This window comes from Cyprinus carpio, chromosome B18 (assembly GCF_018340385.1).
Source record: "Cyprinus carpio isolate SPL01 chromosome B18, ASM1834038v1, whole genome shotgun sequence".
Classification (NCBI taxonomy): Eukaryota; Metazoa; Chordata; class Actinopteri; order Cypriniformes; family Cyprinidae; genus Cyprinus; species Cyprinus carpio.
This window is the reverse complement of record NC_056614.1, coordinates 25,218,429-25,245,697: the sequence shown is the minus strand read 5'-3', so window position 1 is coordinate 25,245,697 and position 27,269 is coordinate 25,218,429. Positions and strand designations below refer to the sequence as shown.

Sequence of the window (27,269 nt, the reverse complement as noted above, 5' to 3'; positions counted from 1 at the left end):
TGCTGGTCAGATGGAATGATTTATTCATAATCATGGAAGAATATTAAAACAATGAACACTGAAAGCACTGACACGTTACTCAAGGCCTCTCTGAGCATGCATGAGTCCAACTGACGCTCACTTCTTAAATAGATTTTAATATAAAACAGTTGTGATGGACTGACCCTCCCAGTCCACTAGAGGGAGTGTGTGTGTGTGTGTGTGTGTGTGTGTGTGTGTGTGTGTGTGTGTGAGAGAGAGAGATAGCAGACACATGAGCTCAGCTGGGATGTGTGTGTGTGTGTGTGTGTGTGTTTCCCAGCTCATCATGCTAGTGAACACAAACCCCGTCTCGTCACAGATGACAAATCAACAAATACAAAAATACAAAAAAAAGACCCATTTAAAAAAAAGACAAGAATAAAAAGATGTCAGAGGAACACAGGCACTGCTCCGTCAACTGCAGCAGGCACTTCGACACACACACACACACACACACACACACACACACACACACACACACACACACACACAGAGAGAATGACAGCGATGGATCTCATGAAGAACACGCGCAGCTCAGAATTCACCACAAAATCAAAATGAAAAAAATTCTTGCTTTAAAAGGAGCATTCAGATTTTTTGCATAATGCCAATTAATGATCTCTTATTTCTGTAATGCAAACAAATCAAATTTAATTCACTCTAATGCAAAAAGTAAAACAATTCTGGAAGCTTGTTTCTGCCACAACATTAAAAACATTAAGTGACTATAAATGTTTATCTCGCAATTAAGAACTTTTTCAGATATGAACTCAGAATTGCGAGATTAAGTTTTTCTGTGGCAGGAACAAAAAAAAAAAAAAAAAAAAAAAAGGCAATTAGCAGAATTTGCAGGATGTAAACTTGGATTTGCGAGAAACTCAGAAATCTCAGAACTGCAAGAAAATGTCAGAATTTTGAGATTAAGAAGTTGCATTTACCTTTTTTTTTATACCAAGACCAAAAAAAAAAAAAAAAAAAAAAAAAAATAGAATCCTAAGAAATTAAAAAACTCTAAATTGTGAGATAAAAGTAAAATTTACCTTTATTTAATTATTTTTATTTCATGGTGGAAACAGGCTTTCATAAAAAAAAAATACTACCATTGTTTACATCGTTTTATATGATGTAAAAAATTATACATTTTTGTTCCTACTTTTGAAGGAAAAAAAAACAAACAAAAACATTTTGTATAATCATTTTTACATTAAATTCATGAAAATTGCATTTTTTACTAATATTTTATGCTATTTGAAACTTAATTTAAATCTTTGTAACACAATGTTTTTATTAAGAATACAGTAATCATCGAGAATAATGAGAACTACAAAAGACAATCCGGACATATCCCATTATTATACTGAAAATAAAGAAAAAAAAACAAACTTGTTATTGATTCCAAAAACACTTAATGTTCTGACAAACAGGCTTTGTTATTTTTAATGCAAAACACAACTTTAAGTTTTTTTATTTTGATTTTGGTGTGAAACATGACTTGCGTGTTTTCACGAGACAGCAGCGGAGGAAAAGACCAGCCTTCCTCACTGATGCCACGAGCAGAACGGAGAACCAAAGGAGAAGACACACACACACACACACACACACACACACACACACACACACACACACACACACACACACACACGTCAGTGTGTTCCTCCGGTCACGAGAGAGCGTCCAGATCAACAGTCCAGAGAGTGAGGAGCACCGTGAGCTTGTTAGTGATGTTCCTCACAGGTGCAGCTCTTTGGCTCTGATGTGCTGCAGCTTCTCACGCAGCAGACGGAACGAGGGGCGTCCGGCGGCGTCCAGCGTCCAGCACTGCTTCATCAGGTCATAGACGGCGGCCGGACAGCCGTCAGGAGCCTCCATCTTATAGCCCTTCTCCACCCGCGGCACCACCTCCTTCAGCGGCTGCAGAGAGACACAGACAGAGCTGAGACTGCCCTCTGCTGGACACACGCAGAGACACAGACAGCACACACGACTCTAACACTCGAAACTAAAAAAGTTACAGAAGTATCTCTTATAACATTCAAGAAATTAAAACATCATATCCGTGTCCCTGCAGCACAGAAGCAGTCATCAGTAGCACAGGTATATTTGTAGCAATAGACAACAATACATTGTATGAGTCACAATTATACATTTTTCTTTTATGACAAAAATCATTAGGATATTAAGATAAGATCATGTTCCTTGAAGATATTTAGTACATTTCCTACCGTAAATATATCAAAACTTAATTTTTGATTAGTAATATGCATTGCTAAGAACTTCATTTGAACAACTTTAAAGATGATTTTCTCAATATTTAGATTTTTTTGCTCCCTCAGATTCCAGATTTTCAAATAGTTGTATCTCAGACAAATATTGTCCTTTCATAACAAACCAATGGACAAACCAACCAGGTTCTGAGAGACCTTGCTCGGGTAAAAAAATCCTAAAAAATGACCCTCACTTAATAAGAATAACATGCTGAAGTGTTGTGAATTACATTAAGACAATTTTTTATAGGCTTTATAGACACATAAGTTGTAAATGACTCTTGAAGGACACTGTTTGAAGAATTGATCTTCCAGAATCTGGCAGTAAGTTTTAGGAGCTCATTTTTAGTCAATCCTGCAAAGACAGACTTTGCATGATAGGAGACGGAATAAAAATGAGCTCCTAAAACTTACTATATATATATATGAAATCAAAACAATGAAATCTTACAATTCTGGGGTACGGGACCCGGCCGAAAGAGTAAATCTCCCACAGCAGAACGCCGTAACTCCACACGTCAGATTTAGTGGAAAACTTCTGTGAAAACACAAGAGAAAATCTACTGATGACATGAAACTAGTGCTGAAGAGATTCTCTGATAATAACAATCTTTTCCCATCACTGAATGATGCAAAAAAAGTTCACAAACTACAACAAAAGTGAATCATTCACATGCTTTAAAAGCAAAATATGATCTTCCTGCACAATCCACATCCGTCAGGAACGCTGCTTCCAGAAACAAGCTTCAGTATTACTGTGAGTTTCTCTTGAAGCACGCAGAGGTGTACCTTCTCTCGCAGCGCCTCGGGCGAGGTCCACTTGACGGGCAGCTTGGCCGTGTCCTGAGTGGACGATGCCTCTTTGGTCAGTCCGAAGTCGCTGACTTTGGCGATGTTATCATCGGACACCAGAACATTACGAGCCGCCAGATCTCTGTGCACGAAGTTATTGGCCTCCAGATACTCCATAGCCTCGCAGACGTCACTGCGACACGGACACAAACACACTCCTGGTCACTGTCCGTTCCAGTGTGGTCAAAACTAATGAAGTCAAACACTTAGATATCAAACATATTGCTGCCGAATACAATGAACAAAAATCAGCCGGCTACATAATAACTGGTCGTGATTTAGAGCTGTTTGTGTACAAAATAGAGCTGATTCTGGATAAACTGAGACTTTTTTTTGTTAATGGAGGTTGCAGTTCTCTCACAATTAGGAAGAAATTGTTTTTAGAAATGTAAACAAAATCTCATGGAATTTATGAATGGAATGATTCATTGACTCACTCAAGATTCACTCGTTTCATTTATCTGTTGAATGAGTGATTTTGAGTGAATTGATATTTAAGAGTCACTTTTTGCCAGCTAAAAATAAAAGATGTGCAGACATGAATTTATAGGTGGATTCGGATTCTGGAATTGGAATTGACTTTCATTTCCCAACTCTACTCAAAACCCTGATGGACAGACACACAGCTGCGTTTACTCACAGAGAAAACTTGAGCAGACACTCGCCGCCCAACACGGTCCGGCCCCGAGAGCGCAGGTAATCCACCAGACTGCCCTGCTCAACACACACACACACACACACACACACACACACACACACACACACACACACACACACACACACACACACACACACACACCAGGCGTCTCAGATTGTATCAGTTAAACAGAATTTCTCAGCATCACTGATTAAATGTCTGTTAAATAACCCTCATAACACATTCAGGTCTTTTTTTAACCTTGAATAGATATAAAAATGGCTAAAAATGCATAGTTTATAGTACAGAAATTAACTTTACAAATGCTTTAAGACCCTCAGAATACACAATTTTTATTTTATTTATTTTTTCTAATCTTTTTTTTTAATGCATAGTTGATGTATAACCATATTGACAAAATGTTATGCATTTTGTGTGCGGGTCATTTTGACCCGGGTATCTATGGAGCACCATTAGTGTCAAAAATACTTTCTGTTAAATTGTTTATGAAGTTATATTAGTGCAAAAAAATTCTGTAAAATATATTTTTCCCATATCTCACACACTTTTAGGACTGAATTTTGTTGATGAACATATATATACATACATATGCATATATATATACATATATATATATATATGTGATTTTTTGCAGTCATAATTTCAAAGGAAATTAAAAATTATTGATTTATTTTTTTACTGATTTTTTTAGTAGTGTTATTTTTTTTTTTATAAGCCTATGTACTTATAAATTTATAAATATAAATTATATATATATATTTTTTTTACATTTTTATGCATTTAGCAGACGCTCTTATCCAAAGCAACTTACAGTGCATTCACCTAACCTTTTGCGCTGCTAACGCAGACGCTCTACCACTGAGCCACAGGAACACATTTTGATTCTATTTGGTTTTATTTTTGTTATTTTTATATTATAATAAATTTTTTTTTTTAATTTTGAATTTTATATATTCAAATAAATTTTTTTTATTAATATTGAATTTTATACATACATATATATATATAGGCTGTGTATATATATATGTATATATATTACACACACATATATATATAGATAATATGTTATGTTTATATATTATATATATATATATAATATAAAATGCAAGAATATAATGATAAATGTTTACATGTAATATTTCAAAATATTTATATATATATATATAATAAATATACACATATATATATATATATATATTATATATCATTTATAGCCCTTTTATATTATGCATCATAGTTCTCATGTGAAATTTGAAAGAATTGTAATTTTTTTCACTAATAAAACAAGGCTAAATGAAATAAAAACATGTTAACATAACATTCAAAACTTATTTCTTCAAACTTATTACTCAATTCACTCAGTAATAAGAACTTGCTGATCACATACAATATGAATTTAGTTGAAAAACATTAAATATAATGCAGGACATTTAACTATAAACAAGCCCAAAATACACCGGGACTCTTATTTTGAAATGTTTCTGCGTTACTACTTCCAGCTGCACACACAAAAAATTTAATAATTAACATTATGACAATTCATCAACAGTAGATCATAAGCAATCTATGGCATTAACGAGTTCATGATGTAACTTTTAACAGCAAAACTGAGAGAAACGGCACTGACCTTGGCCATGTATTCAGTCACGATGAACAAACTGCCTCGTTCCTCCACGATCACCCCTAATAACTGCACCAGGTTAGTGTGTCTCAGCTGACTGCAACACACACACACACACACACACACACACACACACACACAGATTGAAAGCACTGACAGCCAATACGAATCCATCAGACTTTAAAAACTCTGCAAATGTGTTTTGTCAAGTAAAATATTTGCTCCATCAGGCTTATAAAATATAATTTGCTAATTAATTCACATGCATTCTTTTATATACAAAGTGGTGTATATAATGGTATCACATTTTCCACAACAATACTCAACATTGATAATAATCAGAAATGTTTCTTAAGCAGCAAATCATCATATTAGAATGATTTCTGAAGATCATGTGACACTGAAGACTGGAGTAATGATGCTGAAAATACAGCTGCACATCACAGAAATAAATTACAGTTTAACAGAGATTCACATAGAAAACAGCTGTTTTACATTGTAATAATATTTCACTGTTTTTACTGTATTTTTCATCAAGATAATTTGTATACTCTTTTCCATAATTGGAGCTCTATTCCTTTAAAAATAGATGTCAAGCTACTGCAAATGGACAAATACTGTATATGACCAATAGAAAGGCAGCATAAAAACAGTCCGCGTTCTGCATTATTAAAGACGATACCAGAGCATTGTGTCATATGGACTGATAATACAGGTATTTAACTTTAGTGATATTAATGTGATGTTTAAATTATTTACTCTTTGCCATATAGTAAATATGTATGGAGTGTGTATGGAGCACCATTAGGGTCAAAAATACTAATTATTTATGAAGTTATATTAGTGCCAAAAACTTTTGTAAAATATATTGTCAGCATCTCTCTCACACTTTTAGAATGAATTTTGTTGTTGAACATGAATACATATGCCTACTGACAAACCACTGCCGCATGAAAAATTGATTGTTTTAATGTTATGTTATTTACAGTTATTCTGACATTTACTTAAAAATCAGTCAAGATTTGACAGCAGGAAATAAACGTGAAGCACCAGCTGAAGATGGACGTTTGCACACCTGTACTTTTGTTTTTCATTAAGTTTTGAAGTCCAGGTGAAGGTCAGTCTGATCATCTGTACTCACGTCATGACTGAAGCTTCAGCGAGGAAGGCCTGAGCCGTGGCGTCGTGTTTGATGCACTTCACCGCCACCTTCGTCCCTCGGTAATCTCCCACCATCACATCTGAACACACACACACACACACACAGATTACACACTGATTCATCGTCCTCAAACACAGCGTCACGGATCTTCACACACCTCCGAACTCTCCTTTGCCGATGGTCTGTATGAGTTTGAGATCTTTCCTGTTCATGGCCCATCCACCTGTGAAGACAAACAGAGATGAAACCGCTTTCACTTCTGCTTTATTTCTCTCTCTGAGTCCTGAACATCTGCTTACTGACGGATCTGAGCGGCTTCAGACAAATAATACTACAATAATTATAATAGAAATAATACTACAATATACTACAATAGAAATAATACATAAGTAAAACTATTAACTAGTTACTGGAAATAAACTAAACAAAAACTAAAATTTAACTAGAGTTAAAAATGAAATAATGTATTTTTAATAATAAATTAAACCCAAATAGTAATTTTTCATATCAAAAAAAAAAAAAAAATACAAATAACAAAAGCACAATAAAAAAAATACATAAGAAAGAAAACCGAAAGTATAAAAACAAAAAATTACTTTAAAATAAATAAAAACTATATCATCATATAAATAATAATTAAATAAAATTATTAACCTGAAATAAAATAAACAAAAATTAAAACTTAAATAATGAATTATAAATTAAAAATGAATTATTTTTACATTAAACTTATATAGTACAATTTCAAAGAATAGTATATCAATAATACAAAAATAAAAGTACTAACTGGAAATTAAATAAATTTAAACTAAAACTGAAATAATAAATTAATAATAAATGAAACCTAAATGGTAATATCTCAAACAAAACAAAATGAGAAAAAGCACATAAAAACCATTACTAAAATTTTAACTAGAATTAAACTGGAACCTGAAAGTATAAATAAAAACTACTTCAGAATATTAACAAATCTATAATAGTAAATAAATAATTCTAAAATATGCTTGTAGAAGATATGACACCCACTCCTGGAGAACTCGTCCTGCGCCGCCACTGTTCCCTCCATCAGCTTGGGTTTGATGAGCCGCGTGCAAAGACCGTCAGCGTCTTTGGTGTAATGCTGCACACACACACACACACACACACACACACACACACACACACACACACACACATTAATATGCATTATCAATAGTCATGTTGCACACAGCAGTAGTTATGAACTGTGCTCAGGGGTCAGAGCAGCTGTTGGACCACTTCCTGTGAAAGAGGAAATGCACAGAGACTGTGGGCCCAAAATAAGGAGAACAGAGGGAAGAGTGAATGCAGCAGCCCGAGGGAGCAGAGCATGCTGGGATAGCGGTCACACTAGTCTCATGACACTCTGTTGAGATGTTTCCGGTACAAACATAAGATGACTTTCTGAGTTGATGTAGAATCAGCTTTCATTCCACTAACAATAAACATCCATCAAATCAAATCTAGAATAAAACTAATGAGCAGCTGTGATGGGTTTTTGTCTTTTATTCTTTATATATATATATATATATATATATATATATATATATATATATATATATATATATATATATATATATTTTTTTTTTTTTTTTTTTCTTAAAAAATTTTTGTTTGCTCAATGAAAAGCAAAAAAAAAAAAAAAAAGTTACAAAAATTCTCACTTGTGTTTTTTTATGATATTGTAAATATGTATTTTTTCCTCCTAAGAAGTTACAAAAAGTTTTTTTAGCTTTTTTTTTAAAACTATAATTTTAAAATAATTGCCCTCTTTATGGTTCAAAGTAAGAAAATGTTACTTTTCTTAATTTAAAAAAAAAATATATTTTTTGTAAGCATTTTTTTTTTTTTTTTTAGCTCTTTGTTACTTTGCGAAATGCAAAATTAAACTATTTCTATTTGGTCACATCTACACTGCATCACTAATCATCACTGCTGACTGTTTAATACCCTGGACAACAGAATAATTCTCTTCATAAACTCTTGTTTAGATGATCATGTGAGTTTCACAGAAATTCAGGAGCCACTAGAGGGCAGAACAAACTCTTAAGAAATCAAATTCATGAACACACACACAGGTTTGCTCTTGTTTACAGTGATTTCACAAGATGTGCGTGTGACGTTGATTCAGGAGCAGCTTGTTATGACACGCCATCAAGAGAAACAATGATGAGAATGAGAAACAAGACAAGAGAATGTGAGGAATGCTTTAAAACACATACACACACAAAAACTCACAAACTTGCACTCGCACGCACACATGCATGCTCACACACAAACATGCTTGCACACTCACGCACACATGCACGCGCTCACACACATGCTCACGCACACAAGCTCACAAACTCACACACACTCACACATGCACGCTCATACACATACAATCCCACGCATGCACACACACGCCCACACACTTGTACACACACATGCTCGCATGCATGCTCATCCATGCTCATGCACACACACTCACGCTCATGCACACACATGCATGCTCTCTCTCACACTCACACACACACACACACACACACACTCATTCACACACACACACATGCATGCTCTCTCTCTCTCACACACACACACACACACACACACACACATACTCGCATGCTCTCCCACATGCATGCTCTCTCTCTCTCTCTCACACACACACACACACTCGCACGCTCTCCCACATGCACGCTCTCTCTCTCACACACACACACACACACACACGCATGCTCTCTCTCTCTCTCACACACACACACTCGCACGCTCTCCCACATGCACGCTCTCTCTCTCACACACACACACACACACTCGCACGCTCTCCCACATGCATGCTCTCTCTCTCTCACACACACACACATGCATGCTCTCTCTCTCTCTCACACACACACACACACACTCGCACGCTCTCCCACATGCATGCTCTCTCTCTCACACACACACACACACATATGCATGCTCTCTCTCACACACACACACACATGCATGCTCTCTCTCTCTCTCACACACACACACACACACACTCGCACGCTCTCCCACATGCACGCTCTCTCTCTCACACACACACACACACACACACACACGCATGCTCTCTCTCTCTCTCACACACACACACTCGCACGCTCTCCCACATGCATGCTCTCTCTCTCTCTCTCTCTCACACACCTCCACCAGCTGCATGAGGTTGTCGAAGTACTCCTCCTCATCGATGGACAGTTTGCCGCTGTGATAGATGATGCGGTAGTGCTCCACCTTGCTGTCGCAGCTCACACACAGCGTGTAGTCTCCGGGGTAATTCGTGCTCTCGCGCACCAGGAACAGCCCCGTCTCCGGCGGATACAGCAGCCGCTCCGCCTGCTCACGCGTGATCTTACCGTGAAACCATCTGACAAACAATCAGAAAACACTCAGATCCAGATATCTTTCTGGCCTTCATATCCCTTGTGTACAGTATAGAGAGACTTCAGCTGAGACAGAATCATGTCAAACTCAAGTGTCATCCAGTCAGATACGAGTCTAACCCAGCAGACATTCAGTCTGTATTATCTGACATTCTTCTGATTTTTAAGTAACTCTCATTCTGCAGATATGCTCTTGTGTTAAAGTGATTTATTTCAACAATATATGATCAGTGGTATTGTTAACTAAAACTAATAAATATAGTATTTTACTGAATTTAAGCTGAAATAAAACTATTTATAAAATTACATTAAAATATATATATATTTTTTAAATTAAAATAAATTAGAAAAAAAAAAAAAGAAATGGCGCATTGGCAACAAACTGATTTTAAATACATTTTAGTACTAAAGTCACTAAAACTGAAATAAAAATTATGCAAGCTTGATAGAAACATAAACATAAAAAAAATGCATTATTTTTAAGTGAAAACACACACTCTCTTCTCTCTCTCTCTCTCTCTCTCTATAGATTTGTTTTCAGATTTCAGCACTAAACCTCATGCAGAAAAGCTCAGTCATTTGATTCTTGGGTTTTGGCTCCACAATATCAAGAAAAATGCACAGATTAGTGAGTATTTTAATGAGTGTAGCTAAACTGATGTTTCCTGCAGAGGTCAGAGGTCATTATCAGAGACCGCAGGGTCACATGAGTGTGTGTGTGTGTGTGTGTGTGTGAGAGAGAAGGGCTGTTACTGAAATCAAATCATGCAAACCGAGTCAGTCACACAGAATGAAGATCGTTCAAATCTAATCAGGTTAGAAAACAACAAGTCGTGTTTGGGCGGAATCAGCAGACGCCGAGGATTGTGGGTCGTGAGCACTGTGCTGAACACACACCCTTCGTGCAAAAAATGCAGAAGAACAGCCCTCAGGAATGCACTCGACACAGAGCCTCCATAATGACAGTTTTTATGGTCTGTAGGAGACTAATAAGATGATCATACATGAGTTTTGTGTCTGGGAATAATGTACTGTAGGACTCATTTAAGATCATCAGACCCTGTATTAATCAAATTAATTAAAATGACTGGTAAGACTTCATCTGTATCTGAGAAATGTCTTTATAGTGTATATCCATGCATGTGTGTGTGTGTGTGTGTGTGTGAGATTCGGGCGTGTCTCCAGCAGCAGAAGCACAGACAGACTCCAGCTCATCTACACTCACACATTCTCAAGACCTTCTAGAATAAAACCACCATCAGCTGAAGCACAGACCACCATTACCCACAATTCAGCAGGGCTCGAGTGCTCAGTGATGGTGACTGGGTCTGGAGTTATTGATCTGAAGGCTGACAGACTGAATGAAGATCATGAACTCACGGCATCAGACTGAGCTTTCCTCCGGACTTGACTCCTTCTCTCTTCTGGACGTAGTTTGCTGGAATCATTCCCTCTCGGCCAACAGAGTTCTTCGCTTTGTACCAGTTTGGGTCCTGAATCAATCAATCGATCAATCAATCAATCAATCAATCAGAACATGAGCACGACAACAACCAAGCAGACTCATAATTAATTCATATAAACAAATAAAAATCACATTATGTTCACTGCAACAGTCATGTTGTTACACCAATGTAATAAACAAATAATGCATTTAGTATTATTTTATTTAATGCCATATCAGCAGAAAATATTTTCATTGCACTCAAAGTAAAAATAACAAATATAATTTTTTTTTTTTAATTTTTAAATGTATTAATATATTAATAAAGTGATCTGGCACAGTTTGAAAGCATTTCAAAAAAATATCAATTACAGTTATGAGAATTGTGATAATTGAAAATTGTCAATGCAAAAAATCTGTAAAAAAAATAATAAATAAAAAGCAATAAATAACTTTAACCTTGAAAAATCAATATGAATAATTTAAATAAATAATATATAATAAATTAAGTAAAAATAAATACAAATATTATATATATATATATATATATATATATATATATATATATATATATATATATATATATATATATATATATATATATATATATATATATATATATATATATACACACACACACACACACACACACACACACACACATGAATATTTTATTAAATTAATAATCTAAAAAACTTTGTATACAACTTTTTGATTAAAGATTTTATAAAACTAAATACAGAAATTTGTCAATATTTTTCTTATAACAATAAAAGCAAAAATAGCACTCTCAGTTTAATATTCGATAGAAAAAATATAATTTTCTCAGAAGTCTTTTTTTTATTTTTTATGTCCATTAATGACACTTCTGATAAATAATGCATAGTAAATAAGAGGCGTGTCCTTCAGAGACATTAAGGGTCCATGTGACATCAGCAGGGGTTTGCCGATTGGCCGTTACCTTGGTTACGCCGATGATGGTCAGCAGGTCTCCTTTGCAGAAGGGCAGGTCCTGCTCTGTGCTGCCCTGGAAATTATACTTGGCCACACACTCGGAGCCCGGCGTCCACGAGGCCTGAGAGACAACCAACAATTCACTCCACACTCTAACATGCACTACACAGAAAACAAACTAAGATTTAACTAAGATATTATTTAGTTTGCAAAAAAAGATGATTTCAGAACCATTAAACACATTCTCATTACTGTAATGAGGTTTTATTTAAAATACTACTTTTTATCATGCAAATTAAAGTTATGTATATAAATAAAGCTATCTGGCACAATTTGGCATTTAAAAATTACATAATAAAGGCATTTATCAATTACAGTCATGAGAATTGTGATAACTGAAAATTAAATAAAAATATATAATTGTGTAATAATAAAAAGCAAAAAATAACTTTAACCTTGAAAAATCAATATAATTTAAATAAACAAATAAATAATAAATATTTTTACATAAATACCAAATTGTAAAAAAAGGGTTTATTTATAAATAAATAATTATAAATAAAACTAAATAAATACTTATTAAAATAATAAATTAATTAATCAATCAATCTGCCCACCTAAAAACAGATTTCATCTACTTCATGAAAGTAAAATATAATTTTAATATTTATTAAATAATAAACAGGCACATCCTAAAAATAAGATTCATTTACCTCCTGCAAAATATTTTTTGATTAAATAAATGCACAAACAAATAAACAAATCCCTAAAAATAGGGGGTTATTTACCTCATGCAAATTAATAATAAATAAATATATAAATTAATTAATTAAAATAAATTGTTTTTAATTATATACACACAAAAATAAAAAAATAAAAAAATAAGCAAATAAATAACCCACCCTAAAAAAACAGGATTTATTAAACTTCTGTAAATATAATGTGCTGTGTGTGTACCTGTAGAGCAGACATGCTGAGGACGGATGCTGGAGTCTCCGAGTGTCAGACGAGAACCATCAGAGCTGAAGAGACAAACACACACACATCCAGTCACTCAGAGCACGTGTGTGTGTGAGAGAGAGACATTTACTGCAGTAAACATCATCACTGACAGTGAAGAACATCACGACGGCCCTCACACCGACAGGAACAGGAAGTGAAAACCAGAAAAAAAACCTCTGAGAACAGAACTGACACTGATTTTCCAGCAAACTGCCGAGTAGGAGGAGTGTGTGTGTGTGTGTGTGTGTGTGTGTGTGTGTATGTTTATCTAAATCATCAACACACATTAATCTACAGCAACAAACATAATTATATCATAACAGTCAGAAGATGAAAGAGCTTTATTCTTATTCTGAGCGAGGGACTGAACATTATGACTAACAAATCAATCAATCAATCAATGGAGATCAAATACTGATTAGATCACAAGTTAGTAAGAACAAGAATAAACTATTAAAAATTGTTTTGGTAATTTAAATTAATAAAGCTTAAAAAAAATAGCAACAAGAAAAAATAAATAAATAGAAATGTTGAAACTAACTGAAAGTTAAAACTGAAAAAATTAAAACAAAATAGAAATATGTAGACTATACACACACACACACACACACACATATATATATATATATAGATAGATAGATAGATAGATATAAGTTAATAAAATGACAAAAGCAAATAAAAAAAAAAAAAAAAAACTAAAATGGCCCTAAATTGGAAAAAAAAAAATATAATAAAATATAATTAAACATATAAAGACTAAAATCTAAAAAACAAATGTAAATTAGAAATGTTGCCTTGGTAAATAACGGTAATGTTTAAGTACTAAAATTACTAAAACTTACAGAAAAATAAAGCTAAACAGAAATATTTAGAAAAAAAAAAAAGCTAATAAAAATGATGAAAGCCTGTCTAAATGTACATGAGAAATGTTACCTTGGCAACTAACTGAATTAAGTACTAAAATTAAAACTAAATAGAAATTTTTAGAAAAAAAAAAAATACAAAAGCAAAGGGACAAAATTACGAAAACCTGAATTTAAATTAAAACGAAATAAAAGCTAATTATTCAAAACAGAAATAAACACCATAATAATATATAAACAATACGAGCGTAATGAGAAGGAGCTGGAGACTGTGATCAGACGTGAATCAGATTCACTGAATGGCTGTGAAATATTAATAACATTACCCACTTCTGAACAATGACAAACACTGTACAGTCTGTAACAGTACATCACAGGTATTTACTGCAAAACTGACCATTAAAAAGCAGCATAAAATATCACAAACAAGTCCTGTTGCGTTCCAAGTCTTCTGAAGACATACAATAATATCTTTAAGCGAAGAACAGCGTAGTCCTCTCACAAATCAATCGCTCAGCCTCGGAAGACTTGGAATATTAATATTTTCTGAATACTTTATGACTGTAGCTGTATCTGCCTGTTTTACCCTGTGTATATAATATAATATAAAAATATAATATAATACAAAAATATAATATCATATAATTAGTTATGGTTGAAATGAAGGCGATAAAGCAGTGAAACTAAAAACTATGACTTTAAAGCCTGGTTTCACAGACAAGGCTTAGACTAAGCCAGGATTAAGCCATAGTTCAATTTGGAGATTTAAGTCATTTTTATAAACGTGTTTTAGAAAAAACTTTGCTGGTGTGCATCTTGAGACAAAACAAAGGCATTAATCTATTTTAAGATCAATCAAGTTTCTTTCAGCTGAAACAGCTCAGACTTACATGTTAGTCTGGGACTAGACTTAAACCTTGTCTGTGAACCCAGGGGAACGAGTCGTAGACGAGAGAATGTGAGAATGTGAAATATGTAAATGTGACCTTACGGAGCATGCAAATGATGAGTTAACGGTCAACAGAGCAGAAACACACGTTCTCTTCAGTCTGAGTTACTCTGAATCAAACCTGAATATTCAGAAAGATCAGCTCTCAATACCGGCAAGAAAACAGCACGCCTGGCTGAGTGTAACACACACACACACACACACACACAGCATCTGAGGAGAGAGAGAGAGAGAGAAACACATCATTCATAACGCAGAAGATCTGATGAGCGCTTCATCCTCATCGCAAAACACTGCTATTTATATCAGAGTGTGTGTGTGTGTGCGTGTGTGTGCGCGCTCACTGGCATACATTAGTGCATCTCTGTGATGGAGAGAGAGAGATGTAGAGAAAGGGCGCAGAGGATTTCCCTAAATAGACACGAGGAGAAAATCATCTATTGAGCTGGGATATAAAGAGCAGATGCAGAATGAGAGAGAGATCAGAGAACCCAGTAATTAAAAAGTATCAGTTTTATTTTAGCATCTATTACAGTATCTATGAGAGCTGAGATACTATTATAGTTTTTATAAATATTTGGAACTGATTTTTATTTTATATCTTGCATTTTAATTTTAATTTAACTAAGGTTTTAGCAATTTTGTTTCCTTTTTTTTGTCACTTTTATTATTTTTTATTTATTTTCATTTTTACAATTAATATATTAGGGCTGTCAATTTAACAACTTAATATTTATGAAAATAAATAAATAATGCAATTAAAATATTTTAAAGCATTTAACGCACTGGCCCCGCCCCCAGACCTGTACGTCATCTTACATTTCATACAGTTGAGTTTTGACAAATATGATGCAGGACAACAGCTCCATAGATGCAGTTGTGCCGTAAAATTCAAGATACTGGTGCAAAAAAAATGCCCTGTATGAGTTTTTCTCATATTTATAACATACGAGAAGCACTTTCACACGAGCAGCATTACACGAGTGCTGATTTTGTCCCGAAGTTTAAATGTGATTTTATATAACAGTTCAGTAAATAAGAAGTGTTATATTTTAAACACAATATTATGGGTTTTTGCTTAATTTTGCAAAGAACATATTACCTTTAAAGCCATAGCAGATATGCTGCATGTCTCCGGGCAACACAGCTGTGTTTAGTTTCTGAATGAATCTGCATTTTGAACGAATCGTGTGAATCAATGATTCAAAGATCCATTCATAAAGAGAGCCGTTTAGTGAATTCCTGAATGAATCAGACGTTTGAACGAATCAATGAAGACATTAACCGCCACCTGCTGGCAGATTTAGTTTCTTATTTAGAGAATAATTTAATTAAAAAAAAAAAAAACATTAAAGGGAATATTAACCCAATCATCCTTTATGGTCCATAGTTAATGTAAGGTCGTTGCAGCCTAAATGAACATAAATTTTATGTTGAATCAAATAAAATACCTAAAGCTACTATTTGTAATGTCTACTTGATACTTACTCATTTAACACAAAAATAGCTTTAAATAATCTTTTGTGGGTATTTTCACAGTCAAATTCATTTTGTGTTTAATTAGATTAATTAATCGAAACAATGCAATTAATTCCATTAAAAAATAGAATTGACTGACAGCCAGTTATTAGCATTTTACACAGTATAAAATGTTATGAATAATAGAAAAAAAAAAGATAGAAATGATGGAAGAAAAATGATGGGTTCTAAAGCAACCGGACACAAAACAGAATAAAACGCAACTTTTTTAAAATGAGCACTTAAGAAAAAAGCAAAAGATGCTTATGTGATGTAAATGTACAGACTGTCAATTAAACCAAATTATAAATAATTACATTCGATGTGTTCTCTCAGTATTATATGGCGTGATGTTAGCAGCAGTTTTCAGCAGATATGAATAATGAAGCTGAACTCCAGACACACTGAACACTAAATAATTAAACAAGCTCAATATTCACACACACACACACACACACACACACACACACACACACACACACACACACACACACACACACACACACACACACACACACACACACACACACACACACACACAGTGAGCAGCTACACATTAGTTTGGGTCGCACTCGAACACGTCTTTATTATGAATGTTGGTTTAATGTGAAAGCGTTATTAAATACACCAGACTCGATCCAGTGATTTACACGATCAGAAAAATTACATTTGCTGTATAACACAGAATGCCACAAAGTTAGCACAATTTGGATGAATAAATCAAAAGTAGGGTTGTACACTTAATAAATATAATAATATACAAACATAAAAATAACCAAAATAGGATAATTATTTAAATATACAGAAATGCAAAGGTTTTCACTACAACGCTCTAAAATATAAGTTCATGTTAAAATATTTTTTTTGAATAACGTATAATGTAAATTATTACAAAAATATGGTTTATAATTATATAAATTATTATGTAGCTTATTTAAGATAGACATGCAGGAAAAGCCTGCTATGATATGCACTGAGCCAAACACTTCAACACAGGAACGATCCTCAAACTAATTATGCACATTATGGTGCTTGTGCTCTTATTTCACAGACAGAAGCCACCTTTAAACTCTGATTCTCATTCACCACTGACTCACAGGAAAAACATCTCAGCTGCAAGAAGCCGTGCAAAGATCACGCATTCAGATCAGACACTCAGACTGGATTATCAACATCTAAACTGGTGCATCAGGTTAAAGATGAAACCCAAGAAGGTCAGAGAAGGTATCGGTTTGTCTGTCCCGAGAAGCTTCGAATAAAGCCATGACACTGGAGATCATGAAAAACATCTAATAAAAGCAGATCTGAGATCTCCAGTTAAAGGAATAGTTTACAGAAAAATGAAAATGCACTCACCCTCAGTTCATCCGAGATTAGGATGAGTTTGTTTGTTCATCATATTTGTAGAAATGTAGCACTGCATCAGTGTCTCAGCAATGGATGCTCTGCAGTGAATGGGTGCCGTCAGAATGAGAGTCCAAACAGCTGATAAAAACATCACAAGTAATCCACAAGTAATCCACAGCACTCCAGTCCATCAGTGAACATCTGGAGAAGACAAAAGATGAAACAAATCCAGCATTAAGACGTTTTTAACTCAAATACATAGAGTCTATAACCCATAATAACACTTCCTCCAGTGAAAAAGTGCATCTGCTGTTGTCTCTCACATCAAAATCCGGCCACATATTTGTTTAGAGCTGTTTAAAAAAACTCTGCTTGATCTGTGCAGACTTTCTCTCCTGATTCACACCAGAACACTTTTTCACTGGAGGAAGTGTTATTATGGATTATAGACTCTATGTATTTTTTTTTTAAAACGTCTTAATGCTGGATTTGTTTCAGCTTTTGTCTTCTCCAGATGTTAACTGATGGACTGGAGTGCTGTGGATTACTTGTGGATTATTGTGATGTTTTTATCAGCTGTTTGGACTCTCATTCTGACGGCACCCATTCACTGCAGAGCATCCATTGCTGAGACACTGATGCAGTGCTACATTTCTGATGAAGAAACAAACTCATCCTGATCTTGAATGGCCTGAGGGTGAGGATATTTTTTGCAAATGTTCATTTTTAAGCAAACCATCCTACACAAAAAACCTAACCCCAACAACAACAGAAAAAAGATCAAACTGCAGAACCCAGAGAGATCCAGCAAACATCTCAAAGCATCAGGATGGGTCTCAGATACACGAATCAATCAGCTCCCGAGATCTTCATTACAAACTCACAGGACAAAATCAATCCCGATCTGTTTGCCTTTTAACCGTGAGACTCAAAAGCAAACCCGTTTCTCTCAAACGCAGCAGCTTGAACGTGTTTAAACATGAGATGATGACAAACTTCAGCGTACGCGTGAAGAGTCAGCAGAGAAACACGCAGGAGAAACTACAACACACAACCCTCACTGCACAGACATTCAAGAACAGAAACACGTCCATCAGCTGAGAGACGGAAGTGACCTTCAGCGGTCAGTCACGGACCGTTATCTTCAGCTGATTAATTCAAATGAACGGCTGGATCATCTCAGGACATTTGAATAGAGCAGCTCTGTATGAACACGCTTCAGTGTGAGCGAAAATACGAGAACCGCCCATGCAAATGAGCGGAGATCATGACATCATCGCTGGAAATAAAACACTGACCGCAACGCTGACGCTTTCAGTGCAGGTGCTCGTGATTCTACTTCCTGTTCACACACCTGTGACGATCCCTAGAGGACCGCATGATGACTTCTGCTTTCTGTCTGTTCATCAGAAACATGCAAACTAAAAAAAAAAAATCAACACAAAACTAGAGCAAAACCTGTATACAACCAGTATAAAACCAGTACCAAACCAGCACAAAATCTGTGCAAAACCAACAAAATCAGAAAAAAAAAAGGTAAAAAAAAGTGCAAAACTAGAACAAATCCAGAATGAAATCAGCACAAAAACAGAACCAAATCAGCACAAAATCTGTGCAAAACCAACAAAATCAGCATTTTTTTAAGTGCAAAACTAGCACAATCCAGCATAAAACCAAAAACAAACAAGCACAAAATCAGAACTAAACTGGCATAAAATCAGAACCAAATCAAAATCAGCTCCAAAACAGAACCAAATCAGCACAAAATCAGATTGAAATCAGCACAAAATCAGAACCAAATCAAAATCAGCACCAAATCAGAACAAAATCAAAATCAGCACCAAATCAGCACAAAATCTGTGCAAAACCAACAAAATCAGAAAAAAAGGTACAAAAAGTGCAAAACTAGCACAAATCCAGCACAAAATCAGAACGAAATCAGCACAAAAACAGAACCAAATCAAAATCAGCACCAAATCAGCACAAAATCTGTGCAAAACCAACAAAATCAGCATTTTTTTTTTTAAAGTGCAAAACTAGCACAATCCAGCATAAAACCAAAAACAAACAAGCACAAAATCAGAACTAAACTGGCATAAAATCAGAACCAAATCAAAATCAGCTCCAAAACAGAACCAAATCAGCACAAAATCAGATTGAAATCAGCACAAAATCTGTGCAAAACCAACACGATACCAGCACAAACAGGTGATTCTAATTAATGAACTTAGCAACACTGACGCTATTATAAAACTGAATTGAATGAGCACTGAACTGAACTGATCTGAATAAATACAGTCTTCTGTAGAGCTGTTTTCCTGCTAAAATCAAATTCGTTTCATAATTAGTTATGCAACACTGCTATTTTCCTGTTTATTACTGTGAAGCTGTATTTGTATAATGCTTTATAGAAATAAATGTGACTTGAATGCAAAATTGATCCTGAATCACAGCAATGGGGATTTCTATATTAATTTGATTCAATATTCATAACTACATATTTGAAAATATGTTCATGCTGCTCTTTGAACATTATGAAGGAATGGAATTAACATCATAAAGCACATTTAAATCTACTGCAACAGATAATAATCATAATTATTTTTTTAAATGATCAATAATTAAACTAGGAATTTATTTTAACATATTGAAATTATGAAAAACAAATTGTGTTATAATATTAATCATAAATAACTTTTGTGCCATTTCTATATGACTAATCAAATTTAAGATAATTAGCATAACTGATCATCTGTTTTTAGTGCAGATGAGGATGTATACATAAAATCATCTATATTCATAACTTTATATTTGTATGCATGCTGCTTCTCGAACATTATATAAAAAACAGATGTTTTAGATTTTAAAAACGGTGTTCCAGTTCATTTCTCATTAACAAAACATGCAAAATGATTGAAAGTGAATTTCCCCTTCTTCCCTGCGTTTACTGCCGCTTCTCAGAAAAGAGACGGTTCCGCCAGAAATCAAAGTGTTCACGTTCCAAACCTCAAACACTTTCTCACTTTCTTCGGTCGAAGACACCAGAAGATCTTTTCAAGAACGTAAAAACAATTCCACCGTATGAGCAAAAAACACTGAGGTGAAATATCTTCTTTGGTGTTTAGAAGAAAGAAAATCATACAGGTTTGAACATAAGGGCGAGTAAATGCTGATTTTTCTGTTCATTCACTAAAACAATGTGTCTGAATGAAAGCAGTGAAGAAACTCATCATGCAACAGCACTGACCAAAAACCACTGAGTGAGTGTGTGTGTGTGTGTGTCAGTATGAGAGAGCGTGAGAGTGTGAGTCAGTGAGTGATTGTGTGTGTGTGTGTGTGAGAGAGAGAGACAGAGTCAATGTGTGTGTGTGAGCAAGTGTGTGTATTTGTGTGTGTGTGACTGAAGACTCTCTCCAGAGCAGTATGGTTGTCCATGCGCTCAGCAGATGGAGGCGTCCGGTGCGTTCATGCCCGGTCATCAGTCCACAATGCTGCTATTCTACTGGACACACACACACACACACACACGTGCATGCACTCTCTCTCTCTCACACACACACACAGAGCCGCAGAAGCGCGCTCATGGCTGTCCGCCAAAACACTGATGTACCAATCAATAGCCAACAAAACACTGCTGTGTGCTCATGCTTATAACATGTTTGTGCACATGTGAAGTGCAATGCAATGTGTAAATATCACACTTTCAGCACCATAACATACATCTAAATATTGCACTACAGCAGTACATCTTTACACCTAAATTAAATAAGCAGAGGTGGCAGTAACTGATTACATGTAATCTGGATTACGTTACCAGATTCTTAAAATGATGCACTTGTTATTAGATTATATTAAGTAATCAGATTACAGTTACTTTTTATTGATTACATGATTATTTACACAATAGCAATAAATTATTCATAATTTATTGATTCTACCCAATTCCTCCTTAAATCTTTTAAACTCTACCTTTCTTAATCTGGCTACTGTTTATACATTCAGAAGGTTTTCTAGAGTCGTGGACATTCACACAAAGACTAGACCGGTGGCTGTAATTACACAGAAAATTGAGATGGCACACAGTATTTCACCACTGGATTTACATATACGGTCACATGACATGCAAACAAATACAAGATCATCCTATTAAAATCAATGTGGTAAACAAGTTTGGTCAAAAGCAATCCGAAAGAAATCAGATTAAATTACCTGAAATGTAAGGTAACTGGATTATGTTACGAACTACAATTTTTGTCATGTCATTTGGAATAAGTAACCAATTACAATTTGTAAGTAATCTATCCAGCTCTGTAAACAAGTAAATCTGCTCTGAAGTAATGTGCATTGTGTAAAGGGCTATATACATAAAATGTGACCTTTGATCGCAGTAATTCATATCATATCTCAGCAGCAGGACGCTGGCGATAATCTGATCACAAGCAGCGCAGGTTCAATCTCATGAAGATGAGTGACCCAAAAACTCAAGACATGAGAAAATCTCTCACAGCGCTGGGAAAATCAATCCCAAAACACTCGCCCAATAACTGACAGAATCTCACCTTTATACTTCAAAGAAATGACACGAGTGGAGTATAGCATAATATACAAACATGTTCAACACAAGTCCAGCTTCAATCTGCATTTAACGTGTCAGAAACATATAAACATGCCACTCATTCCTGTAGAGCGTGGAAAGCAACACAAGGGTCATGGGATCGATTTGCAGGGAATGCATGGACTGGTCACATGTGTGCCTTCAATGATCTTTAGACAAAAGTGTTTATCAAATGCATAAATATAAAAGCAAATATAGATGCTATAGCAGACATTAGTGTAAACAGTCTTCCTCTACAGTTTCTCTCTTATTCTGGAGCAACAGATTGTAGAATTTTGATGTAGACCATTAATGTGGCATTTCTTTTTAAGTTTATTCATTTTTATTACAACAGCATTATCAACACAGATGTGTTTTTGATTACGGTCTCTGGATTTATAAAGGCTGATGCATCACTGCAGATGTTTATATGATTGCAGACCACAATAATCTTGTGTGAAGAACATCATCAGCTCACGACACGACCAACAACAGTGAAGTCAATGTTAAATCTCCTCGGCATCAGCACAGATTTAACACAATCACCAGAACAATACAGCACAAGAGCTCCAACGTCCCTCAAATCCAATCAGGTTCAATGAAGTCACTCTCATAATGGTAAAAATACCACCGCTGGAACTTTTCTCTTCACTAATATCACATTTCTTCATTATGTTTAAAGTCTCTGTATCTTTCAGGCTGCATCCTCACTCTTAAAAATAAAACTTCTTTATTGGCGTCGATGGTTGTGTGAAGAACCTTTAACATCCATTGATTCTCTTCATTGGACAGAAGGCTCTTGTGATCATTTATAAGTTCTTCACACAAAGTTCTTTCATTGAAGACTCTTTGAGGAGCCTAAAATGGCTCTTTTAAGGCATTTCTGTTAAAACCACCTTTTGCATCCTTTATTTTTAAGATCTCACATTAATCCGAATGAATTCTAAATATTTCATTTTAAAACACTCTGCATCATCATATGTTTTCAAGCCCCAAACAAAACCACAATTCATGCATTAACATGCAGAGCAGGACAGTAAATTAAAAAAAGAATTATATAAGTATAGATAGATAGATAGATAGATAGATAACAGAAACGTCCATGACTTTTAAGGTGAGACATAACATTTTTTTTTTTTATTTTTTTTTTTTTAAATATGCATTGACCAATTTTGAGTTTTGAGGTGTATTTGCTTCCATAACATGTCCTTTTCAAACTAATGGAAAGAAAACATCCAAAAAACTCTTTAAGTGTTTGTTTTATTGCACTTTATAGATTTTTAATTGCAATTTAACAGACTAAATTTTCTGTCAACTTTGCATGAACATAAAATGAAAATTCTATAAAGTAAGTTTGAACTTTCGTGTTTTGCATCTAAAAGTAAACAGCATTTAGAGATCTGATGTGTGATCTAACATCTAAACAGCTTTTTAAGCAGCAAAACATCAACAACAGCCATTTTTCCAAGCAACAGCAGCTCAAAACGGAAAGATGACGTCACATCAATGAACCAAACAGATCAGATCCGACTGAACCGGCCTGCTGAGATCCACCTGTCAATCACACGGAGCGCTGAAGGCCGCAGGGGTTCGAACGCACACTAACGGAGTTCAATCAATGAGCTCGACATCAGCTGAGCATCAGAGTCCCTCTGAAAACACTGGAGCTCCACAAACAAAGTTTCTGATGATGAGGAGGAGGAGACCAAAGACACTGTCACTGATAAAACTCAAAGAGTCTTGCTTTCAAACACATTTTAGATGTTCCTCACAAGGAGATCAAAATAGTGTTCAGATTCAAAGATCATAGGGTTTCCACAGTCATGATTCCTGCAACAACAACTCAAATCAATCCATCTATATCTATATATCTATATATATATATATATATATATATATCTATATATATATATATATATATATATATATATATATATATATATATATATATATATATATATTCTATATATAGATATATATCTATCTATCTAGAGATATATCTATCTATCTAGAGATATATATATTTTTTTTTTAGGAAAGAATGTAAAGGTATGAATTTTGTTTGTTCATGCATTGGTCAATTTTGTGTTTTTAGGTCTATTTTGCTTCCATAACATGTCTTTATAGACCAGTGGAAAGAAAACATCCAGAATTAACTTAAAGGGTATGTTTTATTGAACTTTATACATTTACGTTTAAAATTTTTTTTTTTTAACTGTAATTCATAACTTTAAAAAGTTTTTTCTCCACTTCAGCAGCACTTACAAACACCAAAACTTACAGTTTTATTCCTCTCTATATTCTGAAGGTTTTTACTGAGGGGTTTGTTCATAAATCATTCGCACTAATTTATAGAACTGATCTATATATTTTATTCATAAAAACATGGCGAAAATGCATTTATTTAAAGGCTGTGAGTTTTTTCTCCACTTCAGCAGCACTTACACACACCAAAACTTACAGTTTTATTCCTCTCTATATTCTGAAGGTTTTTACTGAGGGGTTTGTTCTTGTAACATCCACACACTGATTTATACATAATTTTATTCCTAAAAACATAGCGAAAATGTGTTTATTTTTGTATTTTCTGATTTGGGGAGAGACAAAAAGAGAAATCCAAAATCCCTTCAGTAAAAATCTTTAACTCGAATTCATCAACAAAATCAAACAAACATTTGGAACCTGGCTTTATCTGATGTCCAGATGCAAATCAGTGCACGTCTACTTAGAAAACAAATATACTGTGATTAATCTACTGAGGAAAGCAAGGTGATATCTATTAGTTAGGCTAATATCTCTGCTCCATTCACCTGTTGTGTCTTGCCTTAAATATTTATGCTTTCCAAGCCTTGAAAAAAAAGCATGCTTTGGTTTGGCAAGGCTGTGGAAACCCTGCTGAATGAGCAAGTGTCTGGCGTTTCCAAAAGCTCGTCCCAGAATCCTCTTGCTCATCCGGGTCAGGTCTCTTGGCACTCGGGCATCCGGCGGCAGACGCGACAGACGGTCTCCTTGCATGCTGCTGTCTGGCTCTTTAAACTCCTACGTCGTTTCACGGCACGCTCGTTTGCATCGTCAGCACACTAAACACAGGACTATGGCATTTCCAAGGTGTTCTTTACAGTATCTTGGAGTGCCATGCAAATATCATGGCATATAAACATTGTATAGATATGGTTACACCATGTTTTTTGGTTTATTTAGGGAAAATTCTAGTAAACTGAGGCACTTTTCGCCATTGAAATCATTGGGTGAAATTATTCTTAATGATAATATGGTAACATTATAAACGACATATATTAATATTTCCATGTTTTCTGGACAGATACTAGTGTAAATATATTTTTGCATGGAAATTCCATGCTGTATATCTACAACAATCATTCAGAAATGTCAAAGCACCAAAGTGTACCACTGTAAACAATGAATGTCATCATCCAAAGTAAAGCAGATGCAACACCAACATCAGCTCCAGAAGAAGAGAAATCAGATCTCCAGCTGTATGTTTTTATGCAAATGAGTCGTGCATGATAAATACATGTGATGTTGAGATGCTGAGAGAACCACACATGCAAAACTCCACATGCACATCACCTGTGATCAGCAGCTTTATTTCATGCTTCTGGAACTTCACATGCAAGCGGCAGAAATGCAGTGTGTGTGTGAAATCACTAATGCATGAGCACAAACACACAACGAGCAAAAGGGAGAACACGGGCGATCAGCTGACAGCAATCGGTCAATAATCAATGTGAAACGCGATCGGATGATAGATGCATTAAACGCATCGAAGAACGGAGACTCACCCAGCGAATATCGCGCATGAGCGTCTGCTTCTCTCCTGAGGGTTTAGGCTCCGGTTTGTTCCGAGCATGCAGCTGTTGTGGGTTTGAGATCAGACAGTCCTATTTGGGCCTGTAGATGAAGAGGAAATGAAATGAGCTGAAAATGTCGCTGCGCTTCGACGCGGCGCTCGAGATCCTAGCGCTTCCACTCCGGTTCGCTGCAGCTCCGGTGACGTCACGCGTGAGACGCGCTGCACTGCTGCGGAACAGAGGTTTTTTTTTGTGTGTGTGTTCGTGCGAAAATCTGGAAATCGTCCCATAAACAAACGAAATCAAAGTAATATCATTATCACCGTCCCCCCCCCCCATTAAAAAGAGAGCTATAAAGCATGTCAAAAACTAATGAAATTAATTATTTAATGTATAATTTATTTATTTATTTCCTGGCTGTACCCAGTTCTGGGTGTTTGTTCTGTAATCTGCATTATTTATATTTCATATAATCATCATCATCTCCCATTTAGCTCTATATGACACAGTGACGTCATATTTTAATTAAACAATTTAATAATTTATTTCAGAAAGTAATGATCAATATCAATTATGCATTATGTAGAAAACGACGCTACAGTCACACTAATAGGGTGAGAATTGTTTTACATTCATAGCAAAAAAACTTGTGTATAAATTGTATTTATTTGTTTACTTCGCCTTGTATGCTTACTATAATGTATACATATTTTTTAAAAATTTGATTAGATATTCATATTGATTTAATAGTATTTCTGTAAAATATAATGTTAAAGTGCTGTGGCTGTACTTACATGATCTGAA

At 34.9% G+C, this 27,269-nt stretch overlaps 1 protein-coding gene across 1 annotated transcript; it reads right to left on the bottom strand.

Annotated features, from left to right (window-relative positions):
- Positions 1-26,645, bottom strand: LOC109110399 (tyrosine-protein kinase CSK). Its single transcript, XM_042744569.1, has 13 exons — positions 26,457-26,645; positions 13,338-13,402; positions 12,388-12,501; positions 11,363-11,475; positions 9,747-9,966; positions 7,605-7,698; positions 6,736-6,801; positions 6,558-6,657; positions 5,423-5,513; positions 3,778-3,851; positions 3,075-3,270; positions 2,737-2,823; positions 1-1,932 (listed from the first exon to the last, which is right to left on the bottom strand). The coding sequence occupies exons 2-13, from the start codon at positions 13,350-13,352 to the stop codon at positions 1,750-1,752; spliced, it is 1,353 nt and encodes a 450-aa protein (XP_042600503.1). The 5' UTR covers positions 13,353-13,402; positions 26,457-26,645; the 3' UTR covers positions 1-1,749.
- Positions 26,646-27,269: the final 624 nt, after the last annotated feature.